A 25,273-nucleotide genomic window follows, 5' to 3' on the forward strand; every position below is an offset into this window, starting at 1 on the left:
GTACATCTGTCATAAATTAGGACTGTGTGAAAATAAATGTAAATACTGGTCTTGTGTCATTTAGGCCACTTGAATAAAAGAAAAAAAATGATGAAGAGGATCCAGTCCACCTTCAGAAAGGAAAAAATTGCCCTTCCTGTACTAAGGGACGATGTAACCCCTTAGAGTTAGTAATAACCAATCCCCTTGATCCTCGCTGGAAACAAAAGGGGAATGTGTAACCCTAAAAACTGATGGAGCTAGACTAGATCTTCAAGTAAATATCATGGTTTGAAAAGAAGTTTATAAATGCTGTCCTGAGCCAGTATCAAATCTTCTATAATAAACTAAATGTGCCAGTACCAGAAATTCTAGGAAAAACAAGAAATTTGTTTTTGCAATTAGCTGAGCATGTAGCACAGTCTCTCAATGTCACTTCATGTTATGTATGTGGAGGAACTGTAATAAGAGATCAATGGCCATAGGAAGCCCGAGAATTAGTACCTACAGACTCAGTTCCTGATGAATTCCCGGCTCAAAAGAATCACCCTGATAATTTCTGGGTCCTAAAAGCCTCATTATTGGACAATGTTGCATAGCTAGAAAAGGAAAAGAATTCACTCAGCCCGTAGGATGACTTAGTTGTCTGAGACAGAAACTGTGTAATAGTACCACAAAAACAGTCACATGGTGGAGTTCAAATCACACAGAGAGAAATCCATTTAGCAAATTCCCAAAGTTGCAAACTGTGTGAACCCACCCGGAGTCCCACCAGGACTGGACAGCCCCCACTAGACTGTATTGGATATGTGGGCATAGAGCTTACGCCAAAGTACCTGACCAGTGGGCAGGTAGTTGTGTTATTGGCACCATTAAACCATCTTTCTTCCTACTGCCCATAAAAACAGGCGAACTCCTGGGCTTCCCTGTCTATGCTTCCCACAAAAAGAGAAGAATAGCTATAAGAAATTGAAAAAATGATAAATGGCCCTCTGAGAGAATCATACAATATTATAGACCTGCTACTTGGGCACAAGACGGCTCATGGGGATACCGGACCCCCATTTACATGATCAACCGAATCACACGGTCACAAGCTATCTTAAAAATAATCACTATAAAACCGGCAGAGCCTGGACTATTCTGGCCCAGCAAGAAACTCAGATGAGAAATGCTATCTATCAAAATAGACTGGCTCTCGACCACTTATTAGCAGCTGAAGGAGAGGTCTGTAGGAAATTTAACCTTGCTAGTTGCTGCCTACACATAGATAATCAAGGGCAAGTAGTTGGAAACATGGTTAGAGATATGACAAAACTGGCAAACGTGCCCGTGCAAGTATGGCATAGATTTGATCCTGGGGCCATGTTTAGAAAATGACTCCCAGCGCTAGGAGGATTTAAAACCCTTATAATAAGAGTTATAATAGTAATAGGAACCTACTTACCGCTCCCTTGTTTGCTACCTGTACTTCTTCGAATGATAGCGTCATCGTTACCTTAGTTCACCAAAATGCCTCAGCACAAATGTACTATATAAATCACTATCGATCTGTCTTGCAAGAAGACATGGGTAGTGAAAATGAAAGTGAGAACTCCCACTAATAAAATGAGTGACAGTCTCAAAGGGGGGAATAAGGGAGGAGACCACCCCTCATACTGTCTTATGCCCAATTTCTGCCTCCAAGGGAAGAAGTAAAAACTAAAAGGCAGAAATGAAATCCACAAGCAGACAGCCCGGTGCCACACCCTGGGCCTGGTAGTTAAAGATCGACACCTGACCTAACTGGTTCTGTTATCTATAGATTACAGACATTGTATAGGAATACACTGTGAAAATCCCTATCTTGTTTTGTTCCGATCCAATTACCGGTGCATGCAGCCCCCAGTCACGTACCCCCTGCTTGCTCAATCATGACCCTCTCACACGCACCCCCTTAGAGTTGTGAGCCCTTAAAAGGGACAGGAATTGCTCACTCGGGGAGCTCGGCTCTTGAGACTGAAGTCTTGCCAATGCCCCTGGCTGAATAAACCCCTTCCTTCCGTAACTCGGTGTCTGAGGAGTTTTGTCTGCCGCTCGTCCTGCTACACTGTATTTGTTGCAGGCAATGTGGGAATAATCATGATCACTGGAAATATGTGTTTCCTCAGGGATATTCCTGCTTTCTAGAAATTCCTCTTGTTGTAGAGAAAAATAAAACGTTGTACATCATCGGTAAGGAAGACGATGATAATCACTGGTATTCTCACACCTACCTATCACATAATTGAAACTGGAGATCTATAATCTCTAAATATAATACCTTTTAGTGAAATAATTATATTTCTAACATGCTCAAAGACTATCTTTACTGAAACTAAAGAGTTTTCATATGTTGACTCAGACCTATTATTCATGCTTACTCCATTAACACCCCCTTTCATATGGCCACATTGATCTTCTGAGTGACAATTTCCAGGCTTTAGAAGGAGTTATAAGCAAAGAGAAGAGATTTGGCAAGTCAGACAGGGAGTGAATCAGGCCTCTGTGAGAATGTGGGAACACCCAGAGGCCAAATGAGAATTTAATTATTTTATAAGATGCTGAGCAACTACAGTGGAACACCAGAACAGGTGACCCCAATAGTACTCCCAACTTCAGGAATGTACGAACCAAAACTTGGATCTCATACTGATAAAACTCCCCACTTCCTCCCAGCTCAAAAAACCCTAAAAACAATAGAGGTTTCTCCTGCATATTTGAAAAACCAAGAAACATAAATTGTACTTGGTAGAAGAAAACAAAATCACATTAATGGGATAAAAACCATAGAGGTAAAATTTGTTAGAATATTAAGAAATTTTTAATAAAACTCAGTGATAGAACCACTTTAATATAATTGATTAGAAAAATGAGTCAAGCCAACAAAAAGTACATTTTATAGGAAGGTCCATATGACAAAGGCTTTATGCTTCAATTCATAGTTCATATTAAGCAATTTTTAAAAAGCATTCTTTGCAATAATAAAATATTTAGGTAGTCTAGAAATTTTAATTATAATCAATGTGTATTAATTCACTGCTTTCAATCACAAATGTCTAGTTCAGGTATATCAACAGTGAGGCACCAGCAACTTCCCTCTGCAGTATTTATATAACATGGAGTCTATTGGTTATTTCCTTAAAACTGCTACCACTGTTGATACTCTTTAGTTACAACGGATGATAATCTCTAAAGCAAAAACAGTCATTCTCTTATTTCAACTTGTGATAAATGGAAACTTTCTCTGATCCAGTTGAAACATTTATCACACTCAGGGTAAACAGGAAGGAAGGAATCATCACCTATCTTTAAACACAGAATATCCTGAATGTTCAACAAGACTATGACAGAAGCAACTACAAATCTTTTTTAGTTGCTTAAGAATAGCTGGGTTTTTCTCCAACCCTTTACTGTATTTTTACATGTATAATTTTAAGCACAATATTCCCACAACTTTGATCTCTGTCCAGGATCTACATGAAACAAACAAACAGCTGACCTTGCAATACAACTTTAAGTCCACAAAATAACACTTGTTTACAAATACAACAGCCCAAAACAACATTCTGTTTTGTGTAGTCTCTTAAAGAAAGCTTGTCTGTGAAAGTCCATCAGTGAATAGTTCCCCTCATTCTCTGAGACGTCATGGCAGTTGAGTAATCATACAAGCTGCTCTAAAAATGTATGTGTGTCTAGTTAATTCAGGCTGTTTATTTTGATAGCATTCACCTCTTTCTGATTATAGCAGGTGTTTTAAGAATACATTCGCTGAAAATTGTATTTTGTTTAAACAACAGCAGCATGTACATTTATGGCCTTACTATATTAAACAGCATTTATTGTCTGGCAGCAATAAATACAATTATAAACATTTGTGACAGTAATTGGAGCTATTATTCCTGCATCGAGCCACATGGAGACCGACTTATTGCCACCTGTATTTACATTTGTTACTGGTAATTGTAAAAGCTATTTTTTTTTTATTTGGCACCTTGTTTTTCTTTAAATTACGTGGATATTTCTCAACAGAAGGTCTACTAGAAAATCTGTAAGAATTATAACTGTAGTTTCTCCATTATTCAAATAACAGGCAGAGTCACATTTTAATAACAATTATATACATAAAATGTATTCCCATATTCTAGGCCACAGATTATATATAATATATACATTATTATATATTATATATATAGATTATATATATATTTTTGCTCATGGATGCAAGAAACCTACCAACATATCCTAACTAACAACCAGAGTATAAGTCTTAACAAAGACTCTTTATTCCTAAATTATAACAATTTATAAATCCCTGCAGGTCAAAAATATTTAGAGAAGCTAAATTTTATTAATACCCACTTATACTGCATCCATGGCAGAAGGTCAAATCAAGTTACCCTCTCCACTGCTTTGGAATGAGAGGGAAAAATCCTCTATTGTTTCTAGAGGATACAGATTTGTCTATAATATGAGAAAGCCTACCATTGTAACTTTCTCCAGGATTTGGCTTCCAATTCTAAGAGACTTAGATCTAATATAGCAATTCTGTGGTCCCTCCAGGTTCATTCAAATGGAATTCTACCTGCTGATTAAAGGAGGCCTCTCTTCTCTCTCTCCGGTTTTGGCTCTCACTGTGACTAGAGAGGCCCAGGGGCTCAATACTATTGCAATGATTCCATCCTTAGCACAATGACTCTTCCAGAAATGTTTCCTGCTGTGAATCACTCAAGGCAACGCTTATACAGTTTATTTATGTTAAAACAAAATCCAATGGCTTAGAGTTGAAATTTAAAGTTTAAGGTTCTTTTTACAACTGCACTCTAAGTCAGACACTAAATGAATAGGTAAGTATTAAAAAGCAGTGCAGTAAATCAAAGGTTTGAGATAATTAGAAACACATGCTGTAATACTTCCAAGGCCTTTTAAAAATAATCTCTTTATCTAAATTCCTTGTAATGAATCTGAAGATTTACATAATTATTAATACTAGAGACATTTTGGTGGAATGAAGGGGATACCTACCCAACTATCTTTTAAAACAACAAAGTAGGAAACATTTAATTATAATTTGGAAAAAATCTACTTAAGTCATTAATCAAAATTCTAATTACAATATCCACAGGGCATTAAAGCATGTTAGAACATTTTTTCATTGCATTACCTAATATTAAATCACTATAATGCACAATCGTTTAGTAATAAGTACTGCATAATTGAAGAAAAGGACCTAAATAGGGTTTAGTTGAAAACTGATTTCACACTTTCTAGAGAACAGGAATAAATATTATTAATGATTATTTGTTTTCCATTGTGATTTAAAAAAAAAATTGCCTTGAAAAAAATCATGCTCTTGATAAAGACTAATAGGATTGATGATTTTAGAAGCCACTTTCCTTTGGGTCAATACATGAAGTTGAGACACTAATTGTACAAATAAACAACAGACAACAGCCAGCTCATATACAAATATATAACTGTGACCCACCATCTGCAGCAGCCAGACCAGGAAGCAAAACCACAGCCTCTGTATCAATCAGCCCCAAACAGGGTTTAATCAATGACTGCTGGCTTTTCCACTTTTGCGTGCCACCCACTTCCAGTGTAGGACCAACCAGACAAAGCCAAATATCCTCCCCTCCCTTAACCAGCCAGTCACATATTATATCCTGCTTCTAGTTTAGCCCACCTGAAGATTACCAGCCATATCTGAACATATAGTAAATCTTCCCTTTTTTCCACTAAAAATCATTTAAATTTCCCTACCTGCTTTTGAGTCTTTGCCAAACAGAGATGACGGTGGCTGACTTCCTTGCTATGCAGTAAGCTCTGAATAAATAGCCTTTGCTTGGTCTCACTTGGGTGGTCTCCATTTATTTTAACAAAGTCAAAGGTTTGCTTTGTATAGTAAAAAGAAAACTCAAAAAGATAGAATATTCTTCCTCAAGAAACAGTATTAAATATTTCTTTAGCAATTTAAAATCAAAATTACAGAAAGTGAAAATTTATATGAATATGCATTCACCTTTTCTATTTCTCCAGAAATATGGAACATGGAGAATTCTTTGGCAGCTCAGCTTCAACTTTTGTTATATTCAACTCAGCAACTTTCAATTGATTCACTTAAAAATTTAAAAAGTTTGTATGTTACTATAAGGAATTTAAAAATTTTTAATTATGTAGGAAAATATTATCCTTCAATAATTGTCCTAAAGCACTACTCTAGTTTAGGTATCCTCAGACAGTCAGTTTCTAAGAAATTGACTCCTGAGCTGCACTCATTAGGTCATAACTGAGGCATTACTAAAGTGGCATGAGCTAGGATTTGGCTGATTTTTACTCTCTTAGCAGAACTTCTGGCTGCATCTTTAGCCACATTATTCCAACTTGGGGCAGATCTGAATTGTTCTCTGGATACATAACCACCCTAGAAGTGCAGTTGTCCCTTGAACAACACTAGTTTGAACTCCATGGGTCCACTTATATGCAGATTTTTTTCAATAAATACATACAAAAAAATTTCTAGAGATTTGCAACAATTTGAAAAAACTTGCAAATGAACCACATAGGCTAAAATATCGAAAAAATTAAGAAAAAGCTAGGTATGTCATAAACACATAATTTATACATAGATACTAGTCTATGTTATTTACTACCATAAATATACAAAAAAACTATTATGAAAAGTTAAAGTTTACCAAAATTTATGCACACACAGACTGTACATGGTGGCACCATTTGCAGTTGACAGAAATGTAAACAAAGGTAGATATGCAGTATTAAATCATAAGTGTATAAAATTAACTGTAGTATAATCTGTACTACTATAATAATTTTGTAGCCACCTCTTGTTATTGTGATGAGCTCAAGTGTTGCAAATATTGCTTAAAATGTGTGAGGTTAATCACGTCCAAGTGAGCAATTAGTCTCTATAATAAATCATGTATCACAGTAAAAAGTTATTTCTTGAGGTTTTCATGTACTTTTCATGTTTAGTGCAATATCTTCAAGTATTTTTCATGTTTAGCGTAAACCCTGAATAACACCATGGGACCCATACAAATGTCACCTGCAATGCTGGAAGTGCTCCCAAGAAGCAGAGAAAAGTCCTGACATTACAATAAACAGATGAATTCCTTGATATGTACTGTAGATTGAGGTCTGCAGCTGAGGATGCCTGTCATTTCAAGATAAATGAATCCAGCATAAGAACCATTGTAAACAAAGAAAATTTATGAAGCCATCACTGCAGCTATGACAGCAGGCACAAAAACCTTTTACTTTTTGCAAAATACTTTTTCTCTTTTACTGAAAATGCAGCTTTTATGTGGGTGTAAGAAAGACACAGCCTCCATTATGATTCAAGAAAAAATGAAGTTATTATTATATGACAATTTAAAGCAAAAGGAGGGTGAAGGATCTAAAGCTGGAGAATTTGATGCCAGCAAAGGATGGTTTGATGATGTTTGAAAGAGGTTTGGCTTTAAGAAGTGTCAAGGTAACAGGAGACTCAGCTTCTAATGACTAAATGGCAGAAGATGAGTTCCTAGGTGCCATTAAGAATATCACTGTGGAGAAAAGATATCTGCCTAAACAGGTTTTTAATGCAGACTGAAGTGCCCTGTTATGAAAAAAATAAGTGCCACAAAGACATTTATTAGTAAGAAAGAGATGTGAGCACTAGGATTTTTTTTTTTTTTTTTTTTTTTTTGAGATGGAGTTTCGCTCTTGTTGCCCAGGCTGGAGTGCAATGGCGCAATCTCAGTGCTACCTCCCCTTCCCGGGTTCAAGCGATTCTCCTGCCAGCACTAAGATTTAAAGCAGGAAGGGATAAGCTAATTCTACTGTTTTATGCAAATGTAGTTGGGTTTATGATTAGGGCTGCCCTTATTTATAAAATGCTAACCCCTGAGCCTTGAAAGGAAGAGATAATCACCAGCTGCCAGTCTTTTAGTTGTGCAAGAAAAAGGCCTAGACATTGAGAACCCATTTTCTGGAGTGGTTCCATTGATGCTTTATCCCTGAAGTCTAGAAGTATCTTGTCAGTAAGGGACTGCCCTTTAAAGTTTTTTGATATCGGACCATGCCCCTGGTCACCCAGAGCCCCATGAGTTCAACACTGAAGGCACTGAAGTGGTCTAGTTGCCCCTAAACACAAAGTCTCCAATTCAGCCAGTAGATCGGGGGTCAAAAGGACCTTTAAGTCTTATTACACATAGTACTCTATGGAAAGAACTGTCGACACTGTGGATCCCCAAAAGAGGGAACATCATAAAAGTCTGGAAGGATTATATCAATGAAGATACCATTGTTGTTACAGAAAAAGCTGTGAAAGTCATCAAGTCTTAAAAAATTCCTGCTGAAGAAAACTGTGCCAGATGTTGTGCATGGCTTCACAGGATTTATGACAGAGACAATCAAAGAAATCATGAAAGAGAGTGTGGCTATGCCAAAAAAAAATTGTTGGTGGGGATAACAAATTTCAAAATATGGATTTTGGAGAAATTCAAGAGTTAATAAACATACCAGAGGAAATTAATAGGAGATGACTTGATGGAGATAAGTGCTTCCAAACCGTGCCAAACAATGAGGAGGAAGACAAAGTAGTAGTATCAGAAAACAAATTTGATACTGGACAGTCTGGCAGAAGGGCTCTGATTATTCAAGACTACTTTGGACTTCTTTTATAACGGGGACCCTTCTATTAAAAATTAAAGCAAATTGTGAGAGAATTGGTACTATACAGAAACGTTTTTAAAGAAATGAAAAAGCAAAAAAAGCCAGAAATTTGAACGCATTTCCGTAAAGTTATACCAGTGTGCCTGCCTCTCCTGCCTCCCCTTCCTTTTCCTCCACCTCTTCTGCCTCTGCCACCCCTGAGACAGCAAGATCAACTCCTCCTCTAGTCCCTACTCCTTCCTCAGCCTTCTCAATGTGAAGACAATGGAGATGAAGACCTTTATGATGATCCACTTCCGCATAATGAATAGTAAATATATTTTCTCCTCCTTACGATGTTTTTAACATTTTCTTTTCTCTAGCTTATTTTATTGTAAGAATACAGAGTATAATACATACAACATACAAAATATCTGTTAATTGTTTATGTTATTAGTAAGGTGTCCAGCCAACAGTAAGCTATTAGTAGGTAAGTTCTGAAGTAAGAGTTAAAATGCACAGGGGTTGGCATCCCTAACCTTCATGTTGTTCAAGGGTCAACTGTAATTACCAGGAACATTATAATCAATGCCAAAAAAATGAACCATTAATATGGTCCATTCAAATCAGCATAAAACAAAAATTCTTTATCTTCAGCTGTGAAGCATACTACTTGTATTCTTGGCAACATTTACTTTCCTAATTGTATTCTGTTTAAGCTAATATTAAAATTAGTTTGCATTCTTTGAGAACTGGCAATAGTAGCAAGTGGTGCCAGACAATAGGGATAGGCTAGTTTTGCAATAAAAACCTTGTTGCAATATTATGGTGAATATACAAAATAAAATATTGGTATATGATAATATCTCATCAAAGCACATACATTAAAATACATAAAAAGAATAGAGGAGGAGATTTACTTTTCTGTAATTTCCTGCTAGGAAGCATAAAAAGAATAAATGTGTGAGAGAAGGCTGCTCTGCCTATGGAGTAGCCATTATTTTGTTTCTTTACTTCTCTAATAAACTTGTTTTCATGTAAGTTAAGAAAAAAAAAAAAGAGGAGTGTCTGAGCCTACCATGGCTCAGAAGGCTGCCCAAATCAAAAAAAAAAAAAAAAAAAAAAAAGGCATGAGAGAAAAAAGCAAAACACATATTTGATCCAGAGCCAAATAAATATGGGACTTATTTACTACCAAATTTAAATAACAGAGGTCCTTTACTACTTGTCTCTCTCACCTCTAAACCACTTCAAAATTAATCCAACACTGACCAGTAAAACCCACTGACGCCAAAATAATACATTTCTTTTCTTCTCTTTTCTTTAAAACACACAGGTGAAATCTCTACATGTCCTGGGTAGCCTGTGTTGAGTGAAAGGTTATTATTTTGGCCAAAGGGAAAAGAAAGGTTTTGATTTTGGTAGAGTGAGGAGTGGAGAAGGAAAAGGTCGACCATGATGCTGGAGTACACCTCTTCCGGAGGAGAATGAGTCTGTGAGAAGAGAGCTCATATGTAACCAGATGGTTTATTTTTATTTCTGAGACATGAGAAACTTTTCATTAGCTCCTTATTTTCCCAAGCCAGTATATACATTTATTTTTAAATAAGCTAAATAAAGAATTCACCTGACCCTAAAGTTGTATTTCCCAATTGCTATATCTGAAAGACTTGAAAGAAAGAGGAGTTTGTAAAATACTAGATACAAAGATCAAACCATCTAAAGAAGAATTCTAAAAAAGCAATCAAATATGACTTTAGTCAGTAGTTTTTACCACAAAGATCTAAATACAAAATGATATCTACATATTCTAAAAAATAATGAAAAAATCCTTTATCTGATACTTTGGAATGCTGACCATAAAACTTAATTTTATAATTAAAATTAATTTGACAGAATATATCCTCATAAGATTAAGGCCTACAGAATGGCACGAGAATAAGGGTTCAATTTTCAACTCCTTAATTCTTTCCCAAATCAGAAGGACATTGATTATTTAAAAACTCAGGATTCTGATGATGGCAACACTGGTCTGTTATAGAATTTGACCTGTACATAGTTTTGTAGAAGAGTATGTGTTAGCAGCTACATTTATATTCTTACGTTACTCCTATTAATGCAAAAATCAATGACTGCAAACTAAAAAATTTCTATTAGACTTCAAATGAGATGTCTGACTTCCAGGGTTTACTTAGCTTGAAAGTAAACAAATTAAACTTGCTTCCTTGTGGGATTAAGCTGTACTTGAGAGTTTCCAACTGTACAATTATTTTAACACATCATTCTAACCAGAATCACAATAATAGTGATTTTTAATTTTATGAAAAGAATTTGTTCTGACAAAACCAAAAAATCAGAAATCACATTTTTGCAAATGAAGACTTTCAGAAGATTTCACTTAATCAGTGAAGAAGAAATTCTTATTAATATATTTTTAGACATGAGAGCTATACAAAGAATTCACCTGCAATGCAATCATTTAATAGTTGTCCTCTATAACAAGTAGGTAAATGGACTACAGGATTTGTCCACTTACCTTGAATAGAGTTTGTTTACAGCTGTTCACAGTGTAGTAAGACCTCTGTTGTTCTCGCCCTATCCTGGGACTGTTCTAGGAGTCTAGCTTACTTCCTACCTGCTCTAAGACAGTTGTACAAGCTCAAATCCAGACATTCTAAGAATAAATTAGTTTCTAAGGCATTCTGAAAACAGCAATGTTTGTAAGATTTTTTTGGGGGGTGGGGGGAAGCAGACACTGGATCACGCTTTCAGAGTGATAAGCTTCTCTGGAATCCTGTTGCATAATGCTGAGGGCTTATGTCGAACCTTCTCCAAGGATGAAAATTCTCCTTCAGTCTTTTCATCTAGACGTCTCTTTAGCCCCTTTTGTAGAGATATTTACACTACTACTGGAAGAATATTGCCTAGTTACCTATTCACTTATTCTGAAGTCATTACAGTTGACCCTTGAACAACGCAGAGGTTGGTCGTTAGGGGCACCAATCACTTTGTGCAGTAGAAAATCCATGTATAAGTTTTGACTCCTTAAAAATTTAACTACTAACAGCTTACTTTTGACTAGAAATGATACTGATAATATAAACAACACGTATTCCCTATGTTATATGTATTATATACTGCATTCTTACAACAAAGTAAACTAGAGAAAAGAAAGTGTTATTAAGAAAATCATAAGAAAGAAAATACATATTTACTACTCATTAAGTGGAAGTGGATCACTAAAAAGATCTTTATCCTCATTGTCTTCATGTGGAGTAAGAGGAGTGGTTGGTCTTGCTGTCTCAGAGGTGGCAGAGGCAGAAGGGGAAGAGGAGGTGGAAGAGGACGCAGAATAGCAGGCATACTGGGTGTAATGTTTATTGGGAAGTCTGCCTATAAGCGGACCTGTGCAGTTCAAACCCTGATTTTACAGGCTACTAGGGAGAAGGGACTTGCCTTGTCTCAGATTAACCTTGTCTTTGGACTTGGACTTTTGGGGTTAATGCTGGAATGAGTTAAGACTTTGGGGGACTGTCGGGAAGGCATGATTATGTTTTCAAATGTTAAGGACATGAGATTTGGGAGAGGCCAGGGGCAGAATTATATGGTTTAGCTTTGTGTCCCCACCCAAATCTCATCTTGAATTATAATCCCCAAGTGTTAAGGGAGGAACCTGGTGGGAAGTGATTGGATTATGGGTATGGTTTCCCCACGGGGTTCTTGTGAAAGTGAGTGAGTTATCACGAGATCTGATGGTTTTATAACTGTCTGGCATTTCCCCTGCTCACTTCTTCTCCTTCCTACGGCCTTGTAAAGAAGATGCCTTGCTTCCCCTTGGCCGTCTGCCATGATTGTAAGTTTCCTAAGGCCTCCACAGCCATGCTGAACTATGAGTCAGTTATACCTCTCCTTTATAAATTACCCAGTCTTGGGCAGTTCTTTATAGCAGTATGAAAACGAACTAATACAACAGTATTTATCAAATTGTAACTAGAAAGGAAGTAGAAACTTGATACAATGGGTGAATTAATCTGGTCTAATCCCTAAATCTTATTAAATATGACTCCTTGATTATTTTAACATTTTATTTATTTATTTAGAGATGGAGTTTCGCTGTGTCATCCAGGCTGGAGTACAGTGGTGCAATCTTGGCTCACTGCAACCTCTGCCTCCCAGGTTCAAGCGATTCTCCTGCCTCAGCCTCCTGAGTAGCTGGGATTACAAGCGTGTGCTACCATGCCCAGCTAATTTTTGAACTTTTAGTAGAGACGGGGTTTCACTGTGTTGGCCAGGCTGGTCTTGAACTCCTGACCTCATGATTTGCCCACCTCAGCCTCCCAAAGTGTTGGTATTACAAGCGTGAACCATGGCACCTGGCCAGCATTTTACTTTTAATCACGTGTATTGAATAGATTATCTAAGAGCACTTCCAGGTTGCTTTCTATTTTGCCATGCAGCAGAGCTCTGACCTATCTTATAACTCTAATCCGTTGGTATGGTCATGGAATTCCTATTCATCTAAACATAATATGATTTCCCAGAAAATCTTCTGAGAAAATACCCCTCAACACCAGGCAAATATGATGTCTTCCAAATCACTCTTTTAAAGATCTTTGCTTCGCTTTTTGGACCAGATTACATTATTCAGTTATTCAACAACAATTTGTTAAATCCTTATTAAGACAAAAATGCTGAAAACTGAATCCTACTGCCCTTCTTTAATAATTTTTATAATTGGGAGTACCCCTAACCCTGAAGTTTCCTTATAACTTTTTTTTTTAAGATAATGTGTTCCCTCTTTGATACCTTATTGTCAGTCCTAATCGTGACTTTCAGTTGCGGTAGTACACGTTCCACTTCTAGGCTCCATTCCGCAGCATCTGTTGTGGATTCCAAAATATCTTCTTGTTTGGCAGTCTCGTTCATATCCTAAGAAAGGAAAGATATCACAAGATTGAGAGTTTATAAAAAGAAATGGTAAAAATTTGAGGCATTTTAGCAGTACTGCACAATTTAAATCAAGAATTGGTAGTGTTAAAATTATAGTGGAAGAAGAAATTCTTTTCTGTCTTCCTACAATGTTGAAAGAAAATAATGCACCAACCTGGTAGAATAGCAAAATACATATTAAAAAAGAAGCAAATATATGATTCAACTATTTTTACAAGGAAAAATGTTTCTGAGACATCAGATTGAACTCAACAGGGATACCATCAAATGGACCAACAAGCCATTTAGGTATGTTAATTGGTAACAGTAGAAAAGATGTTTGGTAAGAAAACTCACTCATGTTTGGTAAGAAAACACTTAAATCAGGCATGGTGGTGGGTGCCTGTAGTCCCAGCTACTTGGGAGGCTGAGGCAGGAGAATGGCATAAACCCGGGAGGCGGAGCTTGCAGTGAGCCAAAATTATGCCACTGCACTACTCCAACCTGGGTGACAGAGCAAGACTCTGTCTCGGAAAAGAAAAAAAAAAGAAAGGAAGAAACACTTAAATTTATTATACTGAAATACAAACCCCAAATCTGAAAGACAAAATATAAAAAAATTCCAGAAGGAAAGAATTGCTATTTACAAAATTTGTATTCATAATTGAAGTGATAATTTATTAGGTCAAATTATAATATAGCTTAAAGTGTAATTTAATATAGACATACTGGAACTCAAATAGGGAGGGGGCCAAATTTCTGCATTTGGTTTCTGCATTGGAATAACAAAAATCCATCATAATTGTTTTTGAATTACAACAACAAAAGGCCCACTCTTTTCTTTTTTCCCACCCCTTCACATTTCAGCATTATGTATGGATCTGAAAATATAAATAATGTAGATTAATGATTTAAAGATAAAATCTAAGGCAGTAATTTTAGTACCAATTCTTCCCTTTAACTCTCTTAATAAATTATAAGTAAATCTAAAGAAAAAATTAAAATATCAATGTTTATATAGAGAAAAAGAGACTAAAGAGATATAAACAGACATAAAATGTATGAATTTTATATGAATTCTAATTTTAATAATCTATAAAAAGTTATTTTTGAGACAATCAGTGAAGTTTTAATATGGGAGAATACTGGATGATGTTAAGAAATTACTAATTTTATAGGTATGACATGACATGGTTTTGTTTAAAAAGGCCTTATAAGTTAGAAATAAATGCTAAAATATTTACTGATGAATTGACAAGATGTCTGAATTTTACTTTTAAATACTATGAGGCAAAGAAAAAAAGGGAGGCAGCTTTAAATAAAACATGATTGACAAAATGTTAACAACTGTTGAAACTGGATAATGTGGCATGTTCATTATCTTATTCTAATTTTGTATACATTTGAAACATTCCATAATACAAAATTTAAAAATAAAAACTAGGTGAACAACCTCATGATGGAATTACATTCTCAATATATATTTATGTCACTAAAATCACATTTCTTAAATGAAAGCTCATTGGATTAGTCTTTCCAATCAGATGTAACACTAACCAGAAGATTAATCTTTCATTAGGGTTTGTATTTCTGTGGGAGCCTGAGGTCTTTAAAGGCTTTGAACTCACTCCCAACTAAGACTCTGGAACAGTGCTAACATAAGAAAGCCTCTCCTACCTCCTAGCTCATAACAGCAAGTCCTGTTTAGACTCAGAGCCTTAAAGCCTATACTGCTTTTTGTTCAGATTCAAGGGACTATATATTTTTAACTTCACCATTTGAGAATGGATAACTAATACACGTTTTTACACTTTATAATACGTGGTCTGAATGTATTCCATTTAGAAAACCAGAAGTATAAAAAACCAAAACATTAAGTAAAATGTGAAAAAAAAAAAAGCTCAAGATTCTACTTCAAATATCTAAATATGGAAACATTGTATTATTTAGAGTACTTAATGCTGTATACTTCTATATAAATTGGATCTAGGGTAGCACAAGAGTATCATAGCTGGGGAAAGAGGTGCTTCATTCACAAAGTAGATACGTGTGAAGTTACATGAGACTGTGTATGACGGCAGGAAAAGAGATAATGGGTCTCTGTGTCAAAACCTAAAGCAATAGGGAAGGTTCTCTGCCATGTAAATTCACACTGGCATCAATAAGATGCATATGTTTGGAAGAACTAGGCATATGCACATTCACTGGCACATCTGAGTACCTGTCTTAGACTCCACGAGACCCAATTTCTCATTTTATATACCACACAGGATAAACTAATGGGGGCTGGGGTAGGGAGGACATATGCCTTGCTAGTGGTATATGAGCCCTGACCTCAGGGCATGTGTGTGGGTATACACACAGGCTTACTCCTGCCAAGGTTATGGGCCCCCACATCCCAACCCTGCAAAATCAGGCTGCAACAAGACAGCATGCCCTCTCAGCAGCAGTTTTGAGTGATTCTTAATAGAATGTAGATACTGCATCAAATGATAAATTCAGTAACATTACAGGGAACAAAATCAATATATAAAAATTGGTATCATTTCTACATGCCAACAGTAAACAATTTGAAGTAGAAACCAAGAAAGTAATCCCATTCACAACAGCTAAAATAAAATACCTAGGAATAAACTTAATCAAAGGAGTGAAAAAATCTTTAGAATGAAACTACGAAAACACTGATGAAAGAATTGAAGAGGACACAGAAAAGGGAAAGATATTCCAAGTTCATGGACTGGAAAAATAAATATTATTAAACTGTCCATACTACCCAAAGCAATCTACAGATGCAATCCCTGTAAAAATACTAATGACATTCTTCACAGAAATAAAAAAAAAAAATTCTAAAATTTATAAGGAACTACAAAAGACCCAGAATAGTCAAAGTAATCCTGAGCAAAAAGAACAAAGCTGGAATCATTGCATTACCTGACTTCAAATTATACTACAAAGCTACCATAACTAAAACAGCATGGTTCTGGCATAAAAACAGACACAAAGACCAATGGAAAAGAACAGAGAATCCAGATTTAAATCCATGCATTTACAGCCAACTCATTTCTGATAAAAACACCAAGAGTATACATTGTGGAAAGGACAGTCTCTTCAATACATGGTACTGGAAAAACTGGATATTCATATGTAGAAGAATGAAACTAGATGCCTATCTCTTGCTATACACAAAAATCAAATCAATATGGATTAAACACTTAAATCTATGACATGAAACTATAAAACTACTAAAAGAAAACACTGGGGAAATGCTCCAGAACATTGGTCTAGGCAAAGATTTCTTAAGTAAGACCTCAAAAGTACAGGTAAACAAAGCAAAAATAGACAAATGGGATCATGTCAAGCTAAAAAGCTTCTGCACAGAAAAGGATGCCATCAACATAATGAAGAGACAACACAAAGAATGGGAGAAAATATTTCCAAACTACCCATCTGAAAGGGGATTAACAATCAGAATATATAAGGAGCTCAAACAACTCAGTAGGAAAAAAACCCAAATGATCTAATTAAAAAATAGGCAAAAGATCAAAAGAGACATTTCTCAAAACAAGTCATACAAACGGCCAACAATTATATGAAAAAATGATCACTAATCATTACTAATCACCAGAGAAATGAGAACCAAAACCACAAGACACCATCTTACCTCATTAAAATGGTTTTTATCAAAAAGACAGGCAATAACAAATGCTGGCAAAGATATGGAGAAAGGAGAACACTTGTATACTGTTGGTGGGAAAGTAAATTAATATAGCCACTATGGAGAACACTTTGGAGGTTCCTCAAAAATCTAAAAATCTATCATATAATCTAGCAATGCTGCTGTGGAGCATATACCCAAAAGAAAGGAAATCAGTATGTTGAAGAGAAATCTGCATTCCCATGTTTACTGCAGCACTATGCACAATACCCGAGATAGGGAATCAACCTAAGTGTTGATCAAGGGATGAATGGATAAAGAAAATATGGTATATATACACAATGGGATATTATTTAGCCATAAAAAGAATGAAATCCTGTCATTTGTAGCAACATGGATGGAATTGGAGGTCATTATGTTAAATGAAATATGCCAGGAACAGTAAGACAAATATCACATGTTCTCACTCATATGTGGGAGCTAAAAAAAAAAGTAGATTTCATGGAGGTAGAGAGTTGAATGATGGTTACCAGAGATTGAGAATGGTAGCAGGGAGGAGGGATAAAAAGGGAATGGTTAGTGGATATGAAAATATAGTTATTTAAAACTGCATTAGTTATATAGAAAAAATAAGACCTAGTGTTTGGTAGCACAATAGGGCAACTATAATTAACGATAATGTATTATATATTTCAAAATACCTAAAAATGTGGAATGGGAATGTTCTTAACACAAAGAAATGATAAATGCTTGAGGTGATTGATATCCCAACTACCCTGACCTGATCATTACGTATTGTATGCCTTGTATCAAAATATCACATACAACTCATAAATACGCACTATGTATTCATAATAACTAAAGATAAAAAAATTAAAAAATAAATAAAAATAAGTTTGATTTATGGAGTACCACTGGGGTGAACTGAAGCTAGATGCTGTTGATTAAATCCCAAAGCCAGGGCTCTCCAACCCTCATTTCCACCCTCATTTCCAACCCTCATCTCTACCCCCTCTTTCTTTCCTTACAAGATTGAAGTTCAGAATCACCAAACAAGACAAGGGGTCACACCCATCCATACTCCCACTTTCTTCAGGCCTGGATGCGGGATTATTCAAGTTGTGAATAACATACTCAACATGTTTTACTGAAGGAAGGGCATTTTTCATAAAGGCAGATGGGTCTGCAGTGGCCGTTTGAACTAGACCTAGAATCTGAGGCAGTAGGGTACATAAAGATCAAACGCTGCATTAAGGCATGCCAGTGCATAAGCTATTTGTTTTTACGTTGGACCCTTTAGTAAGTTGCATTTACCCTTACTAGCTTATTATTTGGTTCCCTTAAGCAACAATTTGCTAACTCCCACTCCCAATGTCCTGAAATGATTTAACGTAGGAGCTCAAAAATTTTCACTCACTCGTAGGCCATAATTAATATATAAGGGGAAATGGCCCAGTTACTAAATGAATAAAGGGCAAAAAGAGAACATTAGATTTGGTGGAGCAGCATTAACTTATTCAAACTATACAGTTTCTTTCTACATCCATGTTTGCATATCTATTTCATAACCTCATTCCTCACTCAACATTTCTTAATGCCTAATAACTGGATACATTAACTGAGCAAGCCCTATATATAAAGTATAAATCATTTTAAAACTATACTGTGCCTTGGTTATAATACTTTGAGAAAACTTTTCTTCCCAATTGTTTTTCCATTTAACAAATGGTACTTTATGTGGGTTACCTGAAAAAGAGAAATAAACTGCTGTTTCTTTTAATCAAAATTTTACATCATCATGACAAAGTCCCTCTCTAGGATAACTAGGATAAAGCATTGCTTTTGGGAAGTTTCATTTTCCAGTTACTGCTGCAGAAGAAACAATTAGAAGCTCATAAGGCACAAGTTATCTAGAAGTCTCATTTATAATTAATTAATTAAACTAATAATCCATTTGTTAAACTCCTACAACATTCAAGGTAAGAATTCAGGCACTGTGCTTGGTGTGGAAAGCTAAAAGGATTTAATTGCTGCCTGCAAAATTTGCAGACTACTAGGAAGAGCCTGAGGCCAGTTAATGGGAGTAATAATTGGTTCTAGGTAAAAGGAGAAACTGATGAGATGGGAACTGATCCTGACTGCCAAAGGAAGAATTGAAAATAACAGTCTACACTATCCCATAAAGTAACCTTGGGCTCAAACAGCGGGGCACACCATGGAAGTCAGTTCAAGAATCAAACATACAGTGTTAAAAGCCTACGCAGAATCCTGTTCCAGTAATTCTCTGGTCAAGCATCAAAGAAAGGCTATGTTCTGTAAAAATAAACATGAGATGGCAACCTCATGGATATACTAGTGTCCAGATTCATTTGAAGAACTCAAATCATATACCTACTGAGAGGGTGTTAAAAGTCAAATTAACTCTCAAGATTAAATACTCCTAAGACTCAAGGAAAAGGGAACTAAGTTGTCTTAAGAGTCACAACAGCATGGTGTAAATGTTAAGAGGGATGGGTTTGGAATCACATCTGCTCAAATCCCACCTCCATGACTTACTAGCTGTTGGTCAAGTTACGTGACCTCTCTAAATCTCAGAGTACCCATCTGTAAAATGAGAATAACAGCACCTTCCTCATTGGAAAGGGTGCTGTGAGCATTAAATGAGACAATGTATTTAAAAGGCTTGCACAGTGTATAATACATATTAACCCCTGGTATATTTTAGCAGTTATTATCATTATTATTACATGTCAAACATGGTATTAGATACTTTTACATATGGGTTAAATGCCCAACAATAACACCATGAAAAACGGAGTCTTATTACCATCTTTTAAAGTGAGGAAACTGAGGCACAGAATAGGTAGGTGACTTTTTCAATGTCACATTCAGTGATTGGTAGGTCAGGCAGCGTTACTCTAGAGCACAAGCTCTAAAACACTTTACCATATGTCTATCAACCCTTTGTCACCTAGGCTATAATCATTTTTCTCCAGTTTGTCACTTGTATTTTAACTTTATGGTGTTCCCCACTCTGCTTTCCCGTAATATAAAGTTTTAATTTTTATATATTCAGATTTGTATTTTATGTTTTTGATTTTCTTGTCATGCTTAATTATGCCTACTTCAAACTGTAACACTTGTCACTCCTCATGTTTGGTGTGTGAGTGTGTGTGTTTTGTTTTGTTTTGTTGAGACAGGATCTCGCTCTGTCACCCAGGTTGGAGTGCAGTGGCATGATCTCGGCTCACTGCAGCCTCTGCCTCCAGGGTTTAAGTGATTCTCCTGCCTCAACCTCCCAAGTAGCTAGGACTACAGGAATGCACCACCATGCTAGGCTGATTTTTGTATTTTTAGTAGAGATGGGGTTTCACCATGTTGGCCAAGGTAGTCTTGAAATTCTGGCCTCAAGTGATCCACCTACCATGGCCCTCAAAGTGCTGGGACTAGAGGCATGAGTCACTGCACTTGGCCTCATGTTTTTGTTTTATTTTTGTGCCTTATTATTTGTTATTGTGATCCGTGTGGAGTTAATTTGGGTGTAATGTATGAGGGAGGAATCCAGCTTTTTCTATAAATGGATTAGCCTATTATCTCTTCACCATTTAATTGAATAGTTCAGTTTTCCTCACTGATTTGCATTGCTTCATACACTAACATGACCACATATTTGTATTATTTTATAGATTCTATACTACTTTGTTAAATTCTGTGTATATTTTCAGACTTATAAAAAATTGCGTCAATATTACACAAAAAATTTCCATATACCCTTCATTCAGATACCACTTCCAAATGTTCTCATCTTACACAACTTTGGGCTAATTACGAATAAAAGGGTACAATGTTTCTATCTGGATGCTGAGATTTGGGAAACTTTTCACATTTTTCTTTACACTCTTTTGTTCTTTCATTTTTTAGAAAACACAAGGAATATATTTTACTTTAAAAAAGAATAAAGTTTTTTCAATAAGCAGGTAAAAATAAAATCTGATTAACTTCCAAAAACCAGCTGGTACAGGTGGTATGCTATAGGAGTCTGAATGAGAAAGACAAGTATGTTTTAATGCAATAGTGAGTTTTAAGTTTAGCCTTGCAAGAATGTATGGGATATAGACAAGCAGAAAAGAGACAAGCCAAGTGTTTTCAGTGAGGAAAACGGCATAAGCCAAAAAACTGAAATAGGAATGAATATAACTTGTGAAGATCAAAATGAGAAAAGAGTCTAGGGGCTTAAAAAGGTGAATACTGGCTGGGTGCGGTGGCTCATGCCTGTAATCCCAGCACTTTGGGAGACCGAGGTGGGCGGATCACAAGGTCAGGAGATCGAGACTATCCTGGCTAACATGGTGAAACCCCGTCTCTACTAAAAAAATACAAAAAATTAGCTGGGCGTGGTGACGGGTGCCTGTAAGTCCCAGCTACTCGGGAGGCTGAGGCAGGAGAATGGCATGAAACCAGGAGGCGGAGCTGGCAGTGAGCCGAGATCGCGCCACTGTACTCCAGCCTGGGGGGACAGAGCGAGACTCCGTCTCAAAAAAAAAAAAAAAAAAAAAAAAAAAAAAAAGTGAATACTGGAGAGGAAAAAAGAATTAAGTACATTGTGAAAGACCTTGAAATCTAGGGTAAGGAATATGAATTTTGTCCTCCAGCCAGAAAAGAAGCCAAGAAGTTATAGGCAAGGTACAATTACTGTATTTATTAATACTGATCCAACAACTATTTATTTAGTGCCCACTATGTTCCACATACTGCTATAGTCCAGGAATAGTGACTACAACAACAATCCTCACGAATAAAACATGTTAGCTATGTTTTATAAAGATGTATGGGTTTTTGTAGATTTTGGGGTTGGCTATGGGACTAAATGGGGCAAAGTGATAAGGGAAGTGTCACTGAGGAGATAGAAGAGATAGCATTTGAGCTGAACCTTGAACATTTGAGTCAGGTAGAGAGACAGTGGGAAGGTATTTTAGAAAAGAGATAATAGGAAACAGAAGCATTGGATGGGAGCAGATATGCTCACAAGGTATTTGAAAGCCTATGAGGGCACCCATTTAACCGGAATAAAGGGTTTGTAGAAGAAAATGAGGTTAGCTGTGTAGACAACAATCAAATTGCTAAGGGCCTTGAAAGTCAGATCAAAATTTTATTCCTCTATACTCTATATAAATGGACCTGTAAGCAATGAAAGCCATCAAACGTTATTGAATTCAAAATGACCTGTAATAGTCATGTTTCAGTAAGTCAGACAGAGAAGCAGGGTGAAAAATATTTTGACAAAGGGTGGGGGTGGGATTGAAAGAGGAAGACCAAAGACTATTTAGAGCATTACTGTTATATAGTCCAGACAGGCAATGAAAAGAACATGGCCTTGCAAGACAGCTGAAGGGATGGATATAGGAAATGTTTCAAAGGCAGCATCCACGGGTCTTAATGACTACATAGATAGCCTGGGTAAAGATGAATCAGACATATATTCAAAGCACTAACATTGCCAGGGGTGAGTGGTAAGTGGCGATCAGGATTTGAGAGATGGGTGGGTTTAAAAAATACAAACTTGTAGAAGACTGAAAAAAACGTATACAGTCTGGTACCCATTTAATATATTGAATTATATAATAAATATCTGCTACTAGTGTTGATGGAAGGAACTATAACCTACCTATTTATAGAATGACAGCTCTCAAATAATATCTTTAAAAATCATTATTTTATTACTTTTCATCAGATCTCCCTGAGTCATTTCTGTAGGAGAGATCTTGTGTGACAGCAAATTTAGTCTAGTGGGCCTTCAATAATAATCCATGTGACAGATTATGAAAATAAAGCCATGGCATCACCAGGGCTTCCCAATTTACATAGAAATGCAAGCTTCTTGATAACTTATATCCTATGTAAGTATCTTACTCAAAAATACTCATGGTAATCTAGGGGCTCATTTGTATTGAGGGATTGGGGCTTTTTCTAGTCTTCTATGGCACATAAGAATGTTGAGAACTAATTCCAGTTTCTAGGAAAGGTAAAAAATTATAAAAAATAAGAAATGCATGAAGCGCATACTCTATGCCCGCACAATGTCAGGTACTGCCCACAGATTAGGTTTTAATAATCTCAAAACAAGACTGGTTAGAATTATTTGCGTCCCATTGCCAGATAAGAAAGCAGAGTCACAGTAGTTAGTTAACTTGCTATGGTCATGTGGCAAGTGACACACAGTAAGGAATTCATCTAAGGCTGCTATTTCTGCCATAGAATCTACCTTGAAGGTATGGACTCAGATCTGGAAGGGACCTTGAAAAGTCCTTGCTTCCTACTTTTTCTAGGCCTACAATGAAAGCAAGAAGAAAATAAGGATCTCTCTTACTTCAAAAGTGGGTGGAAAAGCTACACTGTAGATCAAGCAAAATTCGAACTGGGTGTCTTTTACACCCAGCAGGAGCTGCCATTTGAGCCTCCACTGAGCAGTGAGAAGCAGAACTTTTTCTCTAGTCCACATTTCCTATTCACCTCCAGATGTAAAACTGATGGGGGTGGTAAGGGTTAGTTACCAGAGAAATAAAAGCATTTACTCAGTCATAATGTGTCCCATCACACTGAAACATGTGGCATTTTAATTTCTCCTGTGAAATACCAACCACAGACTTCTCTCATAACACAGATAGGAGGTCTACTAACACTCAACTGTTTAGGAAAGCAGAAGAAAAAACATTCTCCTTAAGCAGGAATCAAAAATTAATGGCAACTGATAGGGCAAGCTGTACATAGAACAGTTTTTTCTCCTAGATTACTTAGTAAGGATATTTTGTCTAAAATAAAAACATAAAACATATGTAAAACTTAAAAAATTAAAGTATTTAAGATATTAACCAAAAAAGATCCATCTTCTTCCTCTCTTTGATTACAATACTGCAGTTTTGCCTAGATGACACTCTAAACCTGAAATGACATTTTTACTCTAAGCTCATATTTTTACTTCCTTTCACCTTTTGCATTTCAAGCTAAAAAGTCTCTCATTCTTACTTGGTATCATGAATTTCTTGCTAAGTAATTAAAAACCAATTGTGTTTAAACCTTTTGAGATACTTGGTTTTACACTGTGTAACTCAGGATTTGGTTTCCAAAACCTCAAATTTAGGATCTCAAGAAAGAATAGTATCTATGGCATGTTTAAAAAAATGTTTTGAAATGAGGTGATGGGCATTTAAAAATAGAGAGTGCGTGGCTCCCTCTCCTCTTTTTTTCACTGGGGGAGGAGAATGACACATCTGCATGATGCTGCCAGAAGTCTGTTGCCATGATTCTGTGGAGTTTCACAAGGGTGAATGGAGATACAAAGACTACTCAAAATTACAGCATAGCCACTGTGAACACGCAAGCAGTGCCCAATTGACATATGAAAATTAGAAATGGAAATGACTAGCACACCTTGGTACCACCTCATCACTAGAGTCTTCCTTTCCTGCTCCCACTCCCTACAGCTCTGAATAGTCTACTATACTCCTAAACATCACAGGCCCAGTCCAACTGTCAGAACTTTAATTCAGCACCAGTGTCCTTTCTCATGGCCACTCTTAGGGTAACTTTGGCTAAATTTCAGATTTCAAGAACACTCAGGAATCAGAGGGACATAAAGAACATGGAATTCTGTGGACTAGCCTTGAAGCCTAATATCCGTTCGTAATGCTTTCCTTCTAAGAAAAGTTATCTCAAAATTCAAGTAATTAAATTACAAATGAAATTGTGGAAGATGAAGCAATGCCTCACTAATTACAGTTGTCGGCAAAATCATAATTGGGGTAAGGGAATTAGAAAGGAAAATCACACAGAATGACTTTAAATGTATTTTTTAAACCTTAAATAAATGTTCTCAAAAGCAACTGCTTCCAAAACAAACCAATGTCATTGTTATAAGCATTCATCATCAGTAGGAGGAACATATCTTTTTCAGTGTTCATGAAACTACTGCTGTGTCATGATCGACTTAGGCAGATGTTTAAAGTTTAGTCAATGGGCAGATGGTATCTCTTTACA

General features: G+C 36.2%; 1 protein-coding gene across 1 annotated transcript in view; it reads right to left on the reverse strand.

Annotated features, from left to right (window-relative positions):
* IFT57 (intraflagellar transport 57) overlaps nucleotides 1-25,273 on the reverse strand; it is a 68,013-nt gene that overhangs the window by 23,620 nt on the left and 19,120 nt on the right. The window contains exon 6 of the mRNA XM_007985911.3: nucleotides 13,462-13,584. Coding sequence (XP_007984102.3) covers nucleotides 13,462-13,584 — 123 coding nt within the window. The remainder of the gene's footprint in view (nucleotides 1-13,461; nucleotides 13,585-25,273) is intronic.

This window comes from Chlorocebus sabaeus, chromosome 22, assembly GCF_047675955.1.
Source record: "Chlorocebus sabaeus isolate Y175 chromosome 22, mChlSab1.0.hap1, whole genome shotgun sequence".
NCBI classification, from domain to species: Eukaryota; Metazoa; Chordata; class Mammalia; order Primates; family Cercopithecidae; genus Chlorocebus; species Chlorocebus sabaeus.